Below are 14,673 nucleotides of genomic sequence, written 5' to 3'. Positions count from 1 at the left end.
AGAAGAAAAGGAAGGATACTGAGCTGAAAGAAAAAGAGAGATGTGGATGAGAACAAGACCTTCTTTTCTCGTTTTTTTGTTTTTGCAACGTTTGGCATAAAATGCTCCACTTTAAAAGTTGTCTTGAAACCGATACAAAATTTGTGAAATGTTTGCAAATTGTCTTCTAACTTGCCAAATTTGAAAAGTGATGAGAAAAAAATGACTATGAGATGTAGTTTAGGACAAAATTATTAAAAGATTTGTCTCATCAGAGCCTCTAACGGGAGCTGTTCTTTCAGGATCTCAAATGGCGGACCCTCATCTATCATGCATGACGACATTTTGCGTGAAGCATGTAGCCAAAAAGTTTTCCAAAGAGCCAAACCACATTTTCTTGCAACACCTCTCCACACTTCTTATAAGCCCCCAGGAAGTGCATTTTCACACATGGGATCCATAGAATGATAAAGCATACTTGTCATGCCAGATACATTTTCCAAAAGAGGTTCTTGACTACATCCATATGCTCCAATCAGGCATTTCTACAGGGGTTATTTTTAAGAGAAAAAAGATGATGGTGAAGGAGAAGGAAGGGGAAAATGATGGAAAAAGTAAGAAGAAGGATGATGAAGAAGATGATAGATTAAAATCAATAATAAAAAGATGATGGACCAAAAGAAAGAAGAATCTGATGGAGTAGAACAAAAAAGAATATGGAGTTGAAGGAAGAAGATGGAGTTGAAGGAAGAAGATGATGGAATAGATGGAAGAAGATCGATGAAGAAGATGATGATGGAGCAGGAGGAAGAAGAAGGAAGAAGAACATGACCGAGTAAAAGGAAGAAGACTGAGAAGATGGAGTGGAAGGAAAGGAAGAAGATGATGATGATGGAGTAGGAGGAAGAAGAAGGAAGAAGAACATGATGGAGTAGAAGGAAGAATAATGAGAAGATGGAGTAGAAGGAAAAGAAGAAGAAGATGATGGAGTAGAAGGAAGAAAAAGAATAAGAAGAAGATTATATAGAAAAAGGAAGAAGAAGGAGATGATGGAGTAGAAGGCTGGAGTAGAAGGAAGAAGAAGATGGAGTAGAAGGAAGAAGAAGAAGAACATGATGGAGTAAAATGAAGAAAAAGGTGAAGATGATGATGATGGATGACGAAGAAGATGAAGATGATGTTTTAAAGAAGTTTCCATTACATTTTAACTAAGACTTGTTTTGTTGTTTTGCCCTGTTGTGGCTTATTAAAAATTAAATAAACCTTGTATTCACCTTCCTGAAATGTGCCGCTCCGCCACTTTCCCAGCTGTGTTCCCAGCTGTTAGCATCAACATCTGATAGGAAATGGAGAAGAGAGTGGGCATTATGTGATGGCAGCAGCCAGTCATCGCCCGCTGATGCCCCATGATGGATGTTGATACTGTCAGTCCAACATTGGACACAGCTGCGAGAATGAAGGAGCAGTGTCCTACAGAAAGGTGAGTACACAATTTTTTTTTATTTTCTTACACCCTTTTTCGCCAGTGCTGAATGAGTACTTGTTAAAAAATGTAGTGGAAATATCTTTAAAGATAAGGAGGAAGAAGAATCTGATGATGGATACGAACTTGAAGAAGATGAAAGAAATGATGATGTTGGATAATGAAGCAGAAAAAAAAACAGGAAAAGATAAAGGAAAAGGAGAAAAGAAGAAATAAGAAATAAGGACTAGTTGTCTAGACTTCTCCATTTACCTTCACGCTCAGCTTTGGGTTGATAAATGTCAGGTCCTCCAAAGACAATAGTATTTTGTTGGGTCCCTTCACCAGTTGGATCTGAAGGATGCTGTGTCTGGAATAGAACAGAAATGGTCACTTTGTAGGATGTCTCCTAGATCTCATAATTACATGGGCATCTCCTGCTCATAGAGAGGGGAGAGCTGAGTAACGGATGTCCATACCCTAAGAGAGAATATAGGCGAGGGCTGACCCTAGGGGACATTTTATTACTTTGGCTTGTTTCATCCAATTCTGTTTGGTGCTCCTTCCCAACTAAGTAATAGATACAAATCTCTGTAGGACATAGGACATGTGTCTATAGGTATTTGTAGTTCAGCAGATAAATAATCAGCCTGCTAGTACTAAGTGAGGGCATGTTCTGCACCATAGGAGGTCAGCCAGCTGCCAAAATACTGTGTATCCACATCATAATAAGACTTTTTTATTAAACTAATGCTGCTAGTGCCCAACCCACACCCAGCAGCTGGGGCGCCTAACCCATTCCCAGCAGCCGGGAGCACAACCCATACCCAGCAGCTGGGGTGTCCAACCCATACCCAGCACCCGGGGCGCCCAACCCATACCCAGCACCTGGGGCACCCAACCCATACCCAGCAGCTGGGGCGCCCAACCCATACCCAGCAGCCGGGGCACCCAACCCATACCCAGCAGCCGGGGTGCCCAACCCACCCCCAGCAGCCGGGGTGCCCAACTCATACCAAGCAGCGTGGGCACAAAACCCATACCCAGCAGCCGGGGCGCCCAACCCATACCGAGCAGTCGGGATGCCTGTCCCATACCCAGCAGCCGGGGAGCACAACCCACCCCCAGCAGCCGGGGTGCCCAACTCATACCAAGCAGCGTGGGCACAAAACCCATACCCTGCAGCCAGGGCGCACGACCCATACCCAGCAGCCTGGGCGCCCAATCAATACCCAGTAGCCAGGGTGCCTAACCCATACCCAGCAGCCGGGCTGCACGACCTTCCATCCCCTACAGACACCCACTTGTAATGCACATTTATACTTCCCATGTCCACCTGGATTAAAGCATGACATACATAGGATTATAGGAGAGTAATCTCTGCGCTGAGAACATCACACTCTCTAAATAACATAAACTACTTCACTTTCCAATAATCCCAGGAAATCAATTATATTTTCATGTTTTCAATTTTTGAGAATTTTGAACAAGTTTAACAATAGTCACAAATCCCGTAGATTATTGCAGGGTGATGTCAGTCAGAGATGAGCAACTTGACCCAGTGGACAGATGAGGAGCATCCTGGGAGAGACACCGTGTATTACAGAAGGTCTACACAACGTATGACCTAAGAACCGTATATGGCCCACCAAAGTGTGTTGTGTGGCTCATGTAGCTGCCCCATGAGATGCCGCTTTCTCCTCCTAAGTTCTAATGTATTTGCATCTTTCAGACACAACCACATTTGAAAACAGCAGCGCTGGGACTGGGGAAGAGGAGCGCTTGTCTGTCCCGGCCCCAATGTGCAGCGACATGATGAGGACAGCACGCTACTGAGGTGCACGCTACTGAGCATGCTACAGCACCGGGCCACAGAGGTGCAGAGGACGCGGCAGGCACCAGTAGGCGCTCCAGGAGCCAAAGATGAAATATTTCTTTTGTGTTTGATGTTACTTTCCAGGGGCCATTATGGGGCAATGGGGAAGATTAAAGGGCAATAGGGAACACTATGAGGCCATTATGAGGGACACTATAAGTCTGTGGGAAACATTATGGAGCAATGAGGGACATTATGGAGCAATGGGGAACACTATGGAGGCCATTATAGAGGTCATTAAGAGGCAATGGAGAAACTTATGAATCACTGGAGGTCACTATGGGGCCATTATGTGGCAATGGTGAATATTATGGGGCGATGGGAGCACTGTGGGGGACATTATAGAGGTCATTATGAGGCAATGGAGAATCTTATGAATCAATGGAGGACACTATGGGGCCATTATGGGGATTATTATGGGGCAATGAAGGATAATATGGGGGACACTATGGGTAAATGGGGGACATTATGGGACAATGGGGGATACTAGGGTGGACACTATGGGGAATAAGGGACATTATGGGGCAATGGGGTACATAATGGGGCAATTAGGGGGGTTGTGAATGGGGTCTTAATACAGAGAAGCAGTGTGGGGGAGATATTATGGAAAGGTGCAATTTGGGGGGATATTATGAAGAGGGTTAGTATGAGGGGATACTGTGGAGAAGGGCAGTATGAAGGGGATATTTTGTACAAGAAGCACAGTGAGGGGCAATTATTTATTCAGGAGCGCAGTATGGGAGATTTATATTTATGTGACAGTATAATTATACTTTTATTTCTAAGGGCAACATGTTGGGAAGTGCTGCTGAAGACTGAGAAGAGGGAAATTCAGACGTGCTCTGGGTGTAAAATCTCATCATGGCATCTGTACTACATGGACTGGTCTGACTCATTGATCAAAAGGAGAAAAGGGAGCGGGATTGCACTAAAAACGAAGAAGAAGGTAGCAGATCCAGGAACAATGTCGCACACGCACACCCACAACAGTCGTTTCTCTGTAATGTGACCAGGTGTCGCACACTTGACACTTGCCTACGGCTTTCACCCTGGGCACATCTACAAGAGAAACGAGTGTTGTGGATATGTGTGTGCGACATTGTTCCTGGATCTGCTACCTCCTTTCCCTACCGGCTCCGTTCTCAGAGTTACAGTTTGCATTTTGTTCCTCATTGTCCATCCTCTTACACTAGGTTCCAGCAGCTAATTCTGCCTTACATGGTCACTAGGTTTGAGGGAGGGAGTGCTGAAAGTGCTTCTTAATCTTTATACACAAGTGCTGGTGATTGAGAAGACAGAGACGGTAATAAATCATGTTTGACTTGTCTGTGAGGAGTCTGGCTGTGTCTGACAGTAAGCTCCCCACCACCCAGTGTGGCATGATCTCCTGCAATCTGCTAACTCTGAACTGACATTTTAGAATGTGAGTGGAGAGTAAAGTATAAACCGCCTAGACATTTATAGTCTATGGGTTCTCCAAAAGTAGTTAACTATCTCTTACAATTTGTATAATCATCTCCTATTTGTCTCCACGGTAACAGACTACAAACAAACCTTGTGTAGTCTGATCCTACAATTATGTGTTGCCCTCTTCCCTCTGATTTCTCGTCTACTCTCATTAATGGAAGAAGAGGAGTAATACACAGTGTAGAATCAGACTAAGTGGAGAAGCAAAGGTCTACATGAGAGCTGTAAACACCAAATGGTAGTAGATTTTTAATCGCGATAATTTGTAAAGTTGCTCCATTTTGTAAAGTTGCTCCATTTTGTAAAGTTGCTCCATTTTTTATTTTGTACCAGAGCAGTAATAAATAGTTACAGAAGTTAATGGATGGATGAAATAAAAAGGAAAAAAGTATTTACCTTATGAGATAAGAGACGCCAACGCCACATAAAGCCAAAGCAAACACCAGACCGAACACCAGGATGACAATAGATGGTTCAATACCTGAAATAGACAATGTAGCATCACTACAGGTCAGAAGATATCAAAGTGATACATGGATCACTGTAGGGTGAAAAGAGCCAAATTTACCCCAATGTAGATTTCTAAAACATGATCATCCATGGGGACAATTTCGATCTGTATTATGGATCTGTATTTTTCCCATAGAAGGTAATGAAGAAGAAAATGCGAATGTCCTAATGCAAATCAGTGTTTTTCCCTCACACACGTGGACAAAATTATTGGTACCTTCTGGTACAGTAAAAAAAACATAATGTTAACTGAGATAACTTGAAATTGAAAAGTAATTTACTATTTAAATTTAATGAATTGTTATGATCTGCTGGCCTAAGAGCAGCATGGGACGTACTCTGGAGAAGGTGGTACCTGTACTGACCGCAGACCCTGAACCTAACACCGCAACTAGAAGTAGCCGTGGAATGTACCTAGCGCTCCCTAGACATCTCGACACAGCCGGAGGACTAATTACCCCTAGAGATAGAAAAGGGAAAACTATCTTGCCTCAGAGAAAATCCCCAAAGAACAGGCAGCCCCCCACAAATATTGACTGTGAGAGGAGAGGGAAAAAACATACACAGACTGAAATGAGAATTTAGCAAAGGAGGCCACTTCTAGCTAAATAGAAAGGACAGAGTACTATGCGGTCAGTATTAAAACACTAGAAAATATCCACCACAGAAAATACAAAAACTCCACAGCTAACTAAAGACATGAAGGGTATATCTGCATCTCCAGAGATACCAGCTTGGCTAAACAAATCCTTATACAGACCAAGCTGGACAAGACAAAACATGGAAAATAACTGAACAATAAGACCACATGTGGACAGCAAAATCAAGGCCAGAACTTATCTTTGATTAAAAGAACTGCAAAGCAGAAGAGACCAGGCAGGGATGTGAATCCTCCAGGAACAATGGACAACTGGCACTGACTAAAGGGTGAAGCAAGACTAAATAGCCCTGTCCAAATTGCAAAAAGTGAAAACACCTGATAAATGCTGTGATTCAGAGACAGCAGCGCTACCACTTACAACCACCGGAGGGAGCCCAAGAGCAGAATTCACAACAATGAATATCAATAATGAGAATCAGACCTTGCTTCAGAATTTCGGTTCAACAAAATATAGTCCCGACCTGGCCAAAAAGTATTGTTCCCTTATCTTCTGCCCCATCCACAGGTATTATGGCCGCTCCTCATGAGCAGACGGCTCCTTGGGTCTCAGGTGTGAAGGCGCCTTCTCGTGACTGCAGGTCTCGGGTCCTTCCACAGATGTTCTGTAAGATTTAGATCAGGGCTCATAGAAGCCTCTTCAGAATAGTCTTATGCTTTGTTCTTTGCCGTTCTTGGGTGTTTTTACCTGTGTGTTTTGGGTCATTATCCTGTTGGAGGACCTGTGACCTGCGGCTCAAACAGAGCTTTCTGACACTGGTGAATACATTTAGCTCCAGAATTCCTTGATAGTCTTGAGATTTCATTGTAGACTGCACAAATTCAAGACTCCCTGAAGACTCCCAGAAGAGCAACCTCAAAACATAACCGAGCCTCCTCCATGTGTCATAGGAGGTACAATGTTATTATCTTTGCTTCATTTTTGCATCTGTGAACATAGAGCTGATGTGACACTAAAAGCTCCAGTTTTATCTCCTCTATCCAAAAGACGTTCTCACAGAAGCTTTGTGTTTTGTTAATATGCATTTTGGAAAATTCCAATCTGTCTTTTTTATGATTTGCTTTCATCAGTGGTTTCCTCCTTGGTCGCCTTCCATAATGTCCATTTTGGTCAAGACAGCACCTGATGTTGTGAACTGACTCTGAAGGACTTTGACCTTGGAGTTCACCTTTAATCTCTTTGGAAATTGTTCTGGGCTCCTTGGTTTCCATTTGTATTATCAGTCTTTTCAATTTTTACAACAATTTTTTTCTTGAGGCCATGTCCAGGGTGGTTGGCTATAGAAGAAAAGAGAAGTGGGAATATCCAGCACGTCCATCCAGTGTAAGTAATACACTGGATGGACGTGCTGGATATTCCCAATTCTCTTTTCTTCTACTTCAGCTGAAAATCACCAGCAGGTACGGCACCCACCAGTTACATTCATTTGCAACGGCTCACAGATGTATGTCTCGGCGTGTCAAGCTTCAACCCTTCCTTCTCCCCGCTCCTCCTTTTTCTGAGGTGGTTGGCTATAGTCCAATGGACCTTAGACGTCTAAATAATATGTACAGCTTTAGTAACAGGAACATCCAGCTGTTTGGGGATGCCTCATAGTCTTTACCTTTAACATGTTGGTCTATATTTTTTTTCTAATCTTCTGAGACAACTCTCTCCTCGGCTTTCTTTGCTCCATGTTCAGAGTGGTACAAACCATGATAACAAACAGCACAAAGACTACTTTTCATCCTTCAAATAGGAGCCTGACTGATCACACAATTGTAGACATCTGTGATGCTAATTATAGGACACACCTTAGTCTAACATGTCCCTATGGCCAATTTATGTTAATTTAAATTGATAATTACTTTTGTCAATTTCAAGTTAATACAGTGACCATTGTGGGTTTTTCGAACTTTACCAGATGGATACCAACAATTTTATCCATGTGAATCTGGAAAATCTAATTTTTTTCAGATTCACTTATCTCTAATCTTTACATCTTGACGTTTTTTTTTTTAAATCATGATGGCCTTTCCTAAGGACGGACCATCAATTAGTTATCTGTTCCAAGGATGCCAACTGTCCAGAAATTTCCAGACTGTCCGTAAAAATAGGACACTTTTTGGCCTGTCCGTAAATAAAAATTGAGATATCCGGGATCTTTTTGAGGCTGAAGAAACTTCTATGGATTTTTCTAATGTAATTATCATCATTTTACAGTTAACAGTGAATGCAGTCGACGTCTCATATCAGAATTCTGGGCTGTAGGCATGGATCACCTATAATTATAACGATTTATTATGGTTTTCCAATTTGTCCTTAAAAAATATTGTCTGTCTGTGATTTTTTTTTTTTAAGTAAAAAGTCAATTTGGTAACCCTGATCTGTAGAGGTCCGGCCTTTGAAAACCCCCATACATATACTTGTACATTGACATTGAAGAGTACTACATACTACATTGATAAAGAATGAAAAGAAGTACAGAAGTGTCTTACAAAGGCTTTTATTATTAATGTTATTATTTTTATATTTTTTTAAGGCAGGTAATTTAGTTTAGTTCAGAACACCTGAAGCCGAGAGGAGCAATAAGGATGGACACAGCAATTAATAGAAAAAAAAGAAAAGACGCTGCTAAAAAACATGTGCATAAAAAAAAAATCTATTTTTTTTTTCTATTTTTAAATCGGGTTTTTGTGTTAAACTTTTTTTTTTTTTTTTAAATATTGGAATTATTTTTCATTTCACAATCTGTATAAAAAAATGGCAATCATCTTGCAATTACTGGGGCTCTTTATCAATCATACTTTTGGTTTGTTTAGAAAGAGTTTACAGCAGGTTCATTATCATCAGAGGCAGCACTAGAATGACAGATTACACCTTTATACACATCTGATAATGCAGGATCCACCAAATACAAATGTTTATGTCCCTGTTCTCCCCCCTCACAATGACCTTTGCACACATCAGAGAAGAGCTACCAGGATGGTGAGCGAACTGCAAACTATGTCCTAGGAGGAACGGTTAAAGGATCTGGGACTGTTTAGCCTCCAAAAAAGAAGCCTAAGAGGAGACCTAATAGCTGTCTACAAATATCTGAAGGGTTGTCACAGTGTAGAGGGATCATCATTACTCTCATTTGCACTTTACATTGATCTTTCACCTAAACGTCAGGTGTTTGCTGAAAAAAATGCTTTATCCTATAAACCTATAAGAGCGTAAATTCAGCTACTTACCTCCAATGCACAGCGTGTCTGGATCAAACCAACAGCTGGAGTCAGCGGGAGGAGGCGTCCCACCTGGAAAGCGTATGGTCTTTCCCAAAAACCGCACCAAATTGGAGGACATCTCCACTGAGTAGGTCGGGAAGAGCTGATTCACTTTACCATCAGTGTCCAAGACCACAAAGCTGCCGAGTCCATTCCCATTCCCATCTGTGTGCAGCATGTGAGTAAATCCAGGATAATCTAAGTTTTTGGTATATTCCGCGAGGTTCGACCCCGAGATCCAGGCGCCTTGTTTCCATGCGCTGCTCATTGCTTTGGCTAGAAAGTACATGGAATTGTAGATTGTTCCAAACAGAGGAGAAACCTGCGAAAATGCAAAGAAGTATCAATACCGGACACGAGACAGCGCCACTCTGGTCCATAGGATGTGCCTGGTATTACAGCCCTGCCCTATTTGTATTCCAGACAAGGAAGCGGCGCTGTAGATGTAGCATGTATGTTGTAGGTTTGGATATTTTTGTATCTTTTCATCATTTCTCCCTCCCTTTGCTCACTAAAAGGAGTTTTTCACTTTGAAAGTGATCCCCAAATGAGTAGATACTTGGAAAAACAAACACAGATCGTGCTCACCCTCCCCAGGGTCAACACCAGTTCATCTTGCTGTTTTGGCTGCAGCACTAACATCACAACTACACTTCCCATCACCACTGCAGCCAATCACTGAGTTCAGCAGCTTGTACCTTCCAAATTAACCCCTTAACCCCCAAGGGTGGTTTGCACTTTAATGACCGGGCCAATTTTTACAATTCTGACCACTGTCCCTTTATGAGGTTATAACTCTGGAATGTTTCAATGCATCCTTATGATTCTGACAATGTTTTCTCGAGACATATTGTACTTCATGTTAGTGGTAAAATTTCAATGATATTACCTGCGTTTATTTGTGAAAAAAATGGAAATATGGCGAAAATTTTGAAAATGTCGCAATTTTCCAACTTTGAATTTTTATTCCCTTAAATCACAGAGATATGTCGCACAAAATACTTAATAGGTAACATTTCCCACATGTCTAATTTACATCAGCACAATTTTGGAACCAACATTTTTTTTGTTAGGGAGTTATAAGAGTTAAAAGTTGACCAGCAATTTCTCATTTTTACAACACCATTTTTTTTAGGGACCACATCTCATTTGAAGTCATTTTGAGGGGTCTATATGATAGAAAATAACCAAGTGTGACACCATTCTAAAAACTGCACCCCTCAAGGTGCTCAAAACCACATTCAAGAAGTTTATTAACCCTTCAGGTGTTTCACAGGAATTTTTGGAATGTTTAAACAAAAACGAACATTTAACTTTTTTTCACAAAAAATTTACTTCAGCTCCAACTTGTTTTATTTTTTCCAAGGGTAACAGGAAAAAATGGACCCAAAAGTTGTTGACAATTTTTCCTGAGTACGCCGATACCGCATATGTGGGGGAAAACCAAAGTTTGGGCGCATGGCAGAGCTCGGAAGGGAAGGAGCGCCATCTGACTTTTCAATGCAAAATTGACTGGAATTGAGATGAGACGCCATGTTGCGTTTGGAGAGCCCCTGATGTGCCTAAACATTGAAACCCCCAAGTGACACCATTTTGGAAAGTAGACCCCATAAGGAACTTATCTAGATGTGTGGTGAGCACTTTGATCCACCAAGTGCTTCACAGAAGTTTATAATGTAGAGCCGTAAAAATAAAAAATCATATTTTTTCACAAAAATGATCTTTTCACCCCCAATTTTTTATTTTCCCAAGGGGAAGAGAAGAAATTGGACCCCAAAAGTTGTTGTGCAATTTGTCCTGAGTACGCTGATACCCCATATGTGGGGGTAAACCACTGTTTGGGCACATGGCAGAGCTCGGAAGGGAAGGAGCGCCGTTTGACTTTTCAATGCAAAATTGACTGGAATTGAGATGGTTGCACTCTATCGTGCCAAAGCATGTCTAATATGGAATACTTGAGTCAAGTATTCCATATTAGACATGCTTTGGCACGATAGAGTGCAACCTTTTTTGTATATTTATGTATGGAGGTAGCTGCTCCTGGTATGCACCTATTCACACTGGTTAGGATGTGCGAGCCGTTTTTCTGTTAATTCCATGTTAGCTTATTGACTGAGCACTCCTCCCATCACCATGTGGTTTTTAATTGCATCTCATTACACTTGGTCCCGGCCAACTCATATGTAGGCTGTGCTGAACAGAGGTTTTCACATTCACCCAGGCATACAGACATTGGCCTTTGGTAAGTGTTCACATTTGGACAGGGAGGTCAGGGACCCATCAGTTTATGAGACCACCTTGACATCGGTTGATGGGCACACACTATTTGATTATATCAAATAATGTGCTAAGCGTCTCTTAAATAATTTTCTAATGTTCAAAAGCCATTTTGCTATTCAAGTATTCCATATTAGACATGCTTTGGCACGATAGAGTGCAACCTTTTTTGTATATTTATGTATGGAGGTAGCTGCTCCTGGTATGCACCTATTCACACTAGTTAGGATGTGCGAGTCTTTTTTCTGTCATTTCAATGGAATTGAGATGGGACGCCATGTTGCGTTTGGAGAGCCCCTGATGTGCCTAAACAGTGGAAACCCCCCACAAGTGACACCATTTTGGAAAGTAGACCCCCTAAGGAACTTATCTAGATGTGTGGTGGGCACTTTGATCCACCAAGTGCTTCACAGAAGTTTATAATGTACAGCCGTAAAAATAAAAAATCATATTTTTTCACAAAAATGATCTTTTTGCCCCCAATTTTTTATTTTCCCCAAGGGTAAGAGACGAAATTGGTCCCCCTAAGGCTTATCTAGATGTGTTGTGAGAGCTTTGAACCCCCAAGTGTTTCACTACAGTTTATAACGCAGAGACGTGAAAAATAAAAAATCTTTTTTTTTCCACAAAAATTTTTTTTAGCCCCCAAAATTTTTATTTTCCCAAGGGTAACAACAGAAATTGGACCCAAAAAGTTGTTGTCTAATTTGTCCTGAGTACATTGATACCCCATACCCTGGGGGGGAACCACCGTTTGGGCACATGGCAGAGCTCGGAAGGGAAGGAGCGCCTTTTGGAATGCAGACTTAGATGGATTGGTCTGCAGGCGTCACATTGCATTTGCAAAGCCCCAGATGTACCCAAACAGTAGAAACCCCCCACAAGTGACCCCATATTGGAAACTAGACCCCCCCCCAAGGAACTTATCTAGATGTTTTGTGAGAACTTTGAACCCCCAAGTGTTTCACTACAGTTTATAACGCAGAGCCATGACAATAATAAAAAACAAAATTCCCACAAAAATGTTTTTTTAGCCCCCCAAGTTTTTATTTTCAAAAGGGGAACAAGAGAAATTGGACCCCAAAAGTTGTTGTCCAATTTGTCCTGAGTACGCTGATACCCCACATGTTAGGGTAAACCCCTGTTTGAGCGCACGGGAGAGCTCGGAATGGAAGGAGCACTGTTTTACTTTTTCAACACAGAATTGACTGGAATTGTGATCGGACGCCATGTCGCGTTTGGAGAGCCCTAGATGTGCATAAACTGTGGAAGCCCCCAACTCTAACTGAAACCCTAACCCAAACACACCCCTAACCCTAATCCCAACTCTACCCATAACCCTAACCACACCCCTAACCCGAACATGCCCCTAACCCCAACCACACCCCTAACCCCAACACACCACTATCCCCAAGAGACCCCTAACCCTTATCCCAACCCTAACCACACCCCTAACTCCATCACACCCCTAACTCTAATCCCAACCATAACCCTAACCACACCCCTAACCCTGACACACCCCTAATCCCAACGATAAATGTAATCCAAACCCTAACCCTAACTTTAGCCCCAACCCTAACCCTAACTTTATCCCGAACCCTAACCTTAACTTTAGCCCCAACCCTAACTGTAGCCCTATCCCCAACCCTAACCCTAGCCCTAACCCTAGCCCCAACCCTAACCCTAGTCCCAACCCTAGCCCTAACCCTAGCCCCAACCCTAATCCTAGCTCTAACCCTAGCCCCAACCCTAACCCTAGCCCCAACCCTATCCCCAACCCTAACCCTAGCCCCAACCCTATCCCCAACCCTATCCCCAACCCTAACCCCAACCCTAACCCTAGCCCCAACCCTAACCCTAACCCTAATGGGAAAATGGAAAAAAATACATTTTTCTAATTTTATTATTTTTCCCTAACTAAGGGGTTGATGAAGGGGGGTTTGATTTACTTTTATAGCAGGTTTTTTAGCAGATTTTTGAGATTGTCAGCCGTCATGCACTAAAAGACGCTTTTTATTGCAAAAAATAGTTTTTGCATCTCCACATTTTGAGAGCTATAATTTTTCAATATTTTGGTCCACAGTCATGTGAAGTTTTGTTTTTTGCAGGATGAGTTGACGTTTTTATTGGTATCATTTTCAGGCATGTGACATTTTTTGATCGCTTTTTATTCAGATTTTTGTGAGGCAGAATGACCAAAAACTAGTTATTCATGAATTTCTTTTTGGGGGGTGCGTTTACACCGTTCCACGTTTGGTAAAATTCAAAAGCAGTTTTATCCTTCGGGTCAGTACGATTACAGCGATATCTCATTTATATCATATCATTTTATGTTTTGGCGCTTTTATACGATAAAAACTATTTTATAGAAAAAATAATTATTTTTGCATCCCTTTATTCTGAGGACTATAACTTTTTTATTGTTTCGCTGATGATGCTATATGGTGGGTCGTTTTTTGTGGGACAAGATGACGTTTTCAGCGGTACCAAGGTTATTTTAACCGTCTTTTTGATCGCGTGTTATTCCCCTTTTTGATCGGCGGTATGATGATAAAGCGTTGTTTTTGCCTCGCTTTTTTTTTTTTTACGGTGATCACTGAAGGGGTTAACTAGTGGGACAGTTTTATAGGTCGGGTCATTACAGACGCGGCGATACTAAATATGTGTACTTTTATTGGTTTTTGGGGGGTTTTTTAGATAAAGAAATGTATTTATGGGAACAACATTTTTTCTTTTCTTTATTTGCTGAGCACTGTGTCAGATTAGCGATCTGGCAGGCACTGCAGGGACGCTTGCAAGCGCTTGCTCTGAGCAGGCGCTTGCAAGCCACCTCCCTCCAGGACCCGGAAGCTGCCCCGCTGCCATATTGGATCTGGGGCCTGCAGGGAGGAGGAGGTAGGAGACCCTCGGAGCAACGCGGTCACATTGCGTTGCTCTGGGGGTCTCAGGGAAGCACGCAGGGAGCCCCCTCCCTGCGCGATGCTTCCCTATACCGCCGGAACACTGCGATCATCTTTGATCGCAGTGTTCAGGGGGTTAATGTGCCAGGAGCGGTCCGTGACCGCTCCTGACACATAGTGCCGGATGTCAGCTGCGATAGTCAGCTGACACCCGGCCGCGATCGGCCACGATCCCCCCGTGAGCGCGGCCGATCGCATATGACGTGCTATCCCGTCACTGGGAATTAAGTCCCAG

At 42.4% G+C, this 14,673-nt stretch overlaps 1 protein-coding gene across 1 annotated transcript in view; it reads right to left on the bottom strand.

The window, feature by feature from the left end:
• The window catches only part of LOC143818604 (retinal guanylyl cyclase 2-like), an 84,955-nt gene that overhangs the window by 49,989 nt on the left and 20,293 nt on the right, over nucleotides 1–14,673 (bottom strand). The window contains exons 3-5 of the mRNA XM_077299856.1: nucleotides 9,169–9,523; nucleotides 5,181–5,265; nucleotides 1,715–1,811 (exon numbers count right to left, since the gene is read on the bottom strand). Of these exons, the coding sequence (XP_077155971.1) occupies nucleotides 1,715–1,811; nucleotides 5,181–5,265; nucleotides 9,169–9,523 (537 nt within the window). The remainder of the gene's footprint in view (nucleotides 1–1,714; nucleotides 1,812–5,180; nucleotides 5,266–9,168; nucleotides 9,524–14,673) is intronic.

This window comes from Ranitomeya variabilis, chromosome 3 (genome assembly GCF_051348905.1).
Source record: "Ranitomeya variabilis isolate aRanVar5 chromosome 3, aRanVar5.hap1, whole genome shotgun sequence".
In the NCBI taxonomy this organism is placed as follows: Eukaryota; Metazoa; Chordata; class Amphibia; order Anura; family Dendrobatidae; genus Ranitomeya; species Ranitomeya variabilis.
Note: the sequence above shows the minus strand (reverse complement) of the source record. Positions and strands in the feature narration are given on the sequence as shown.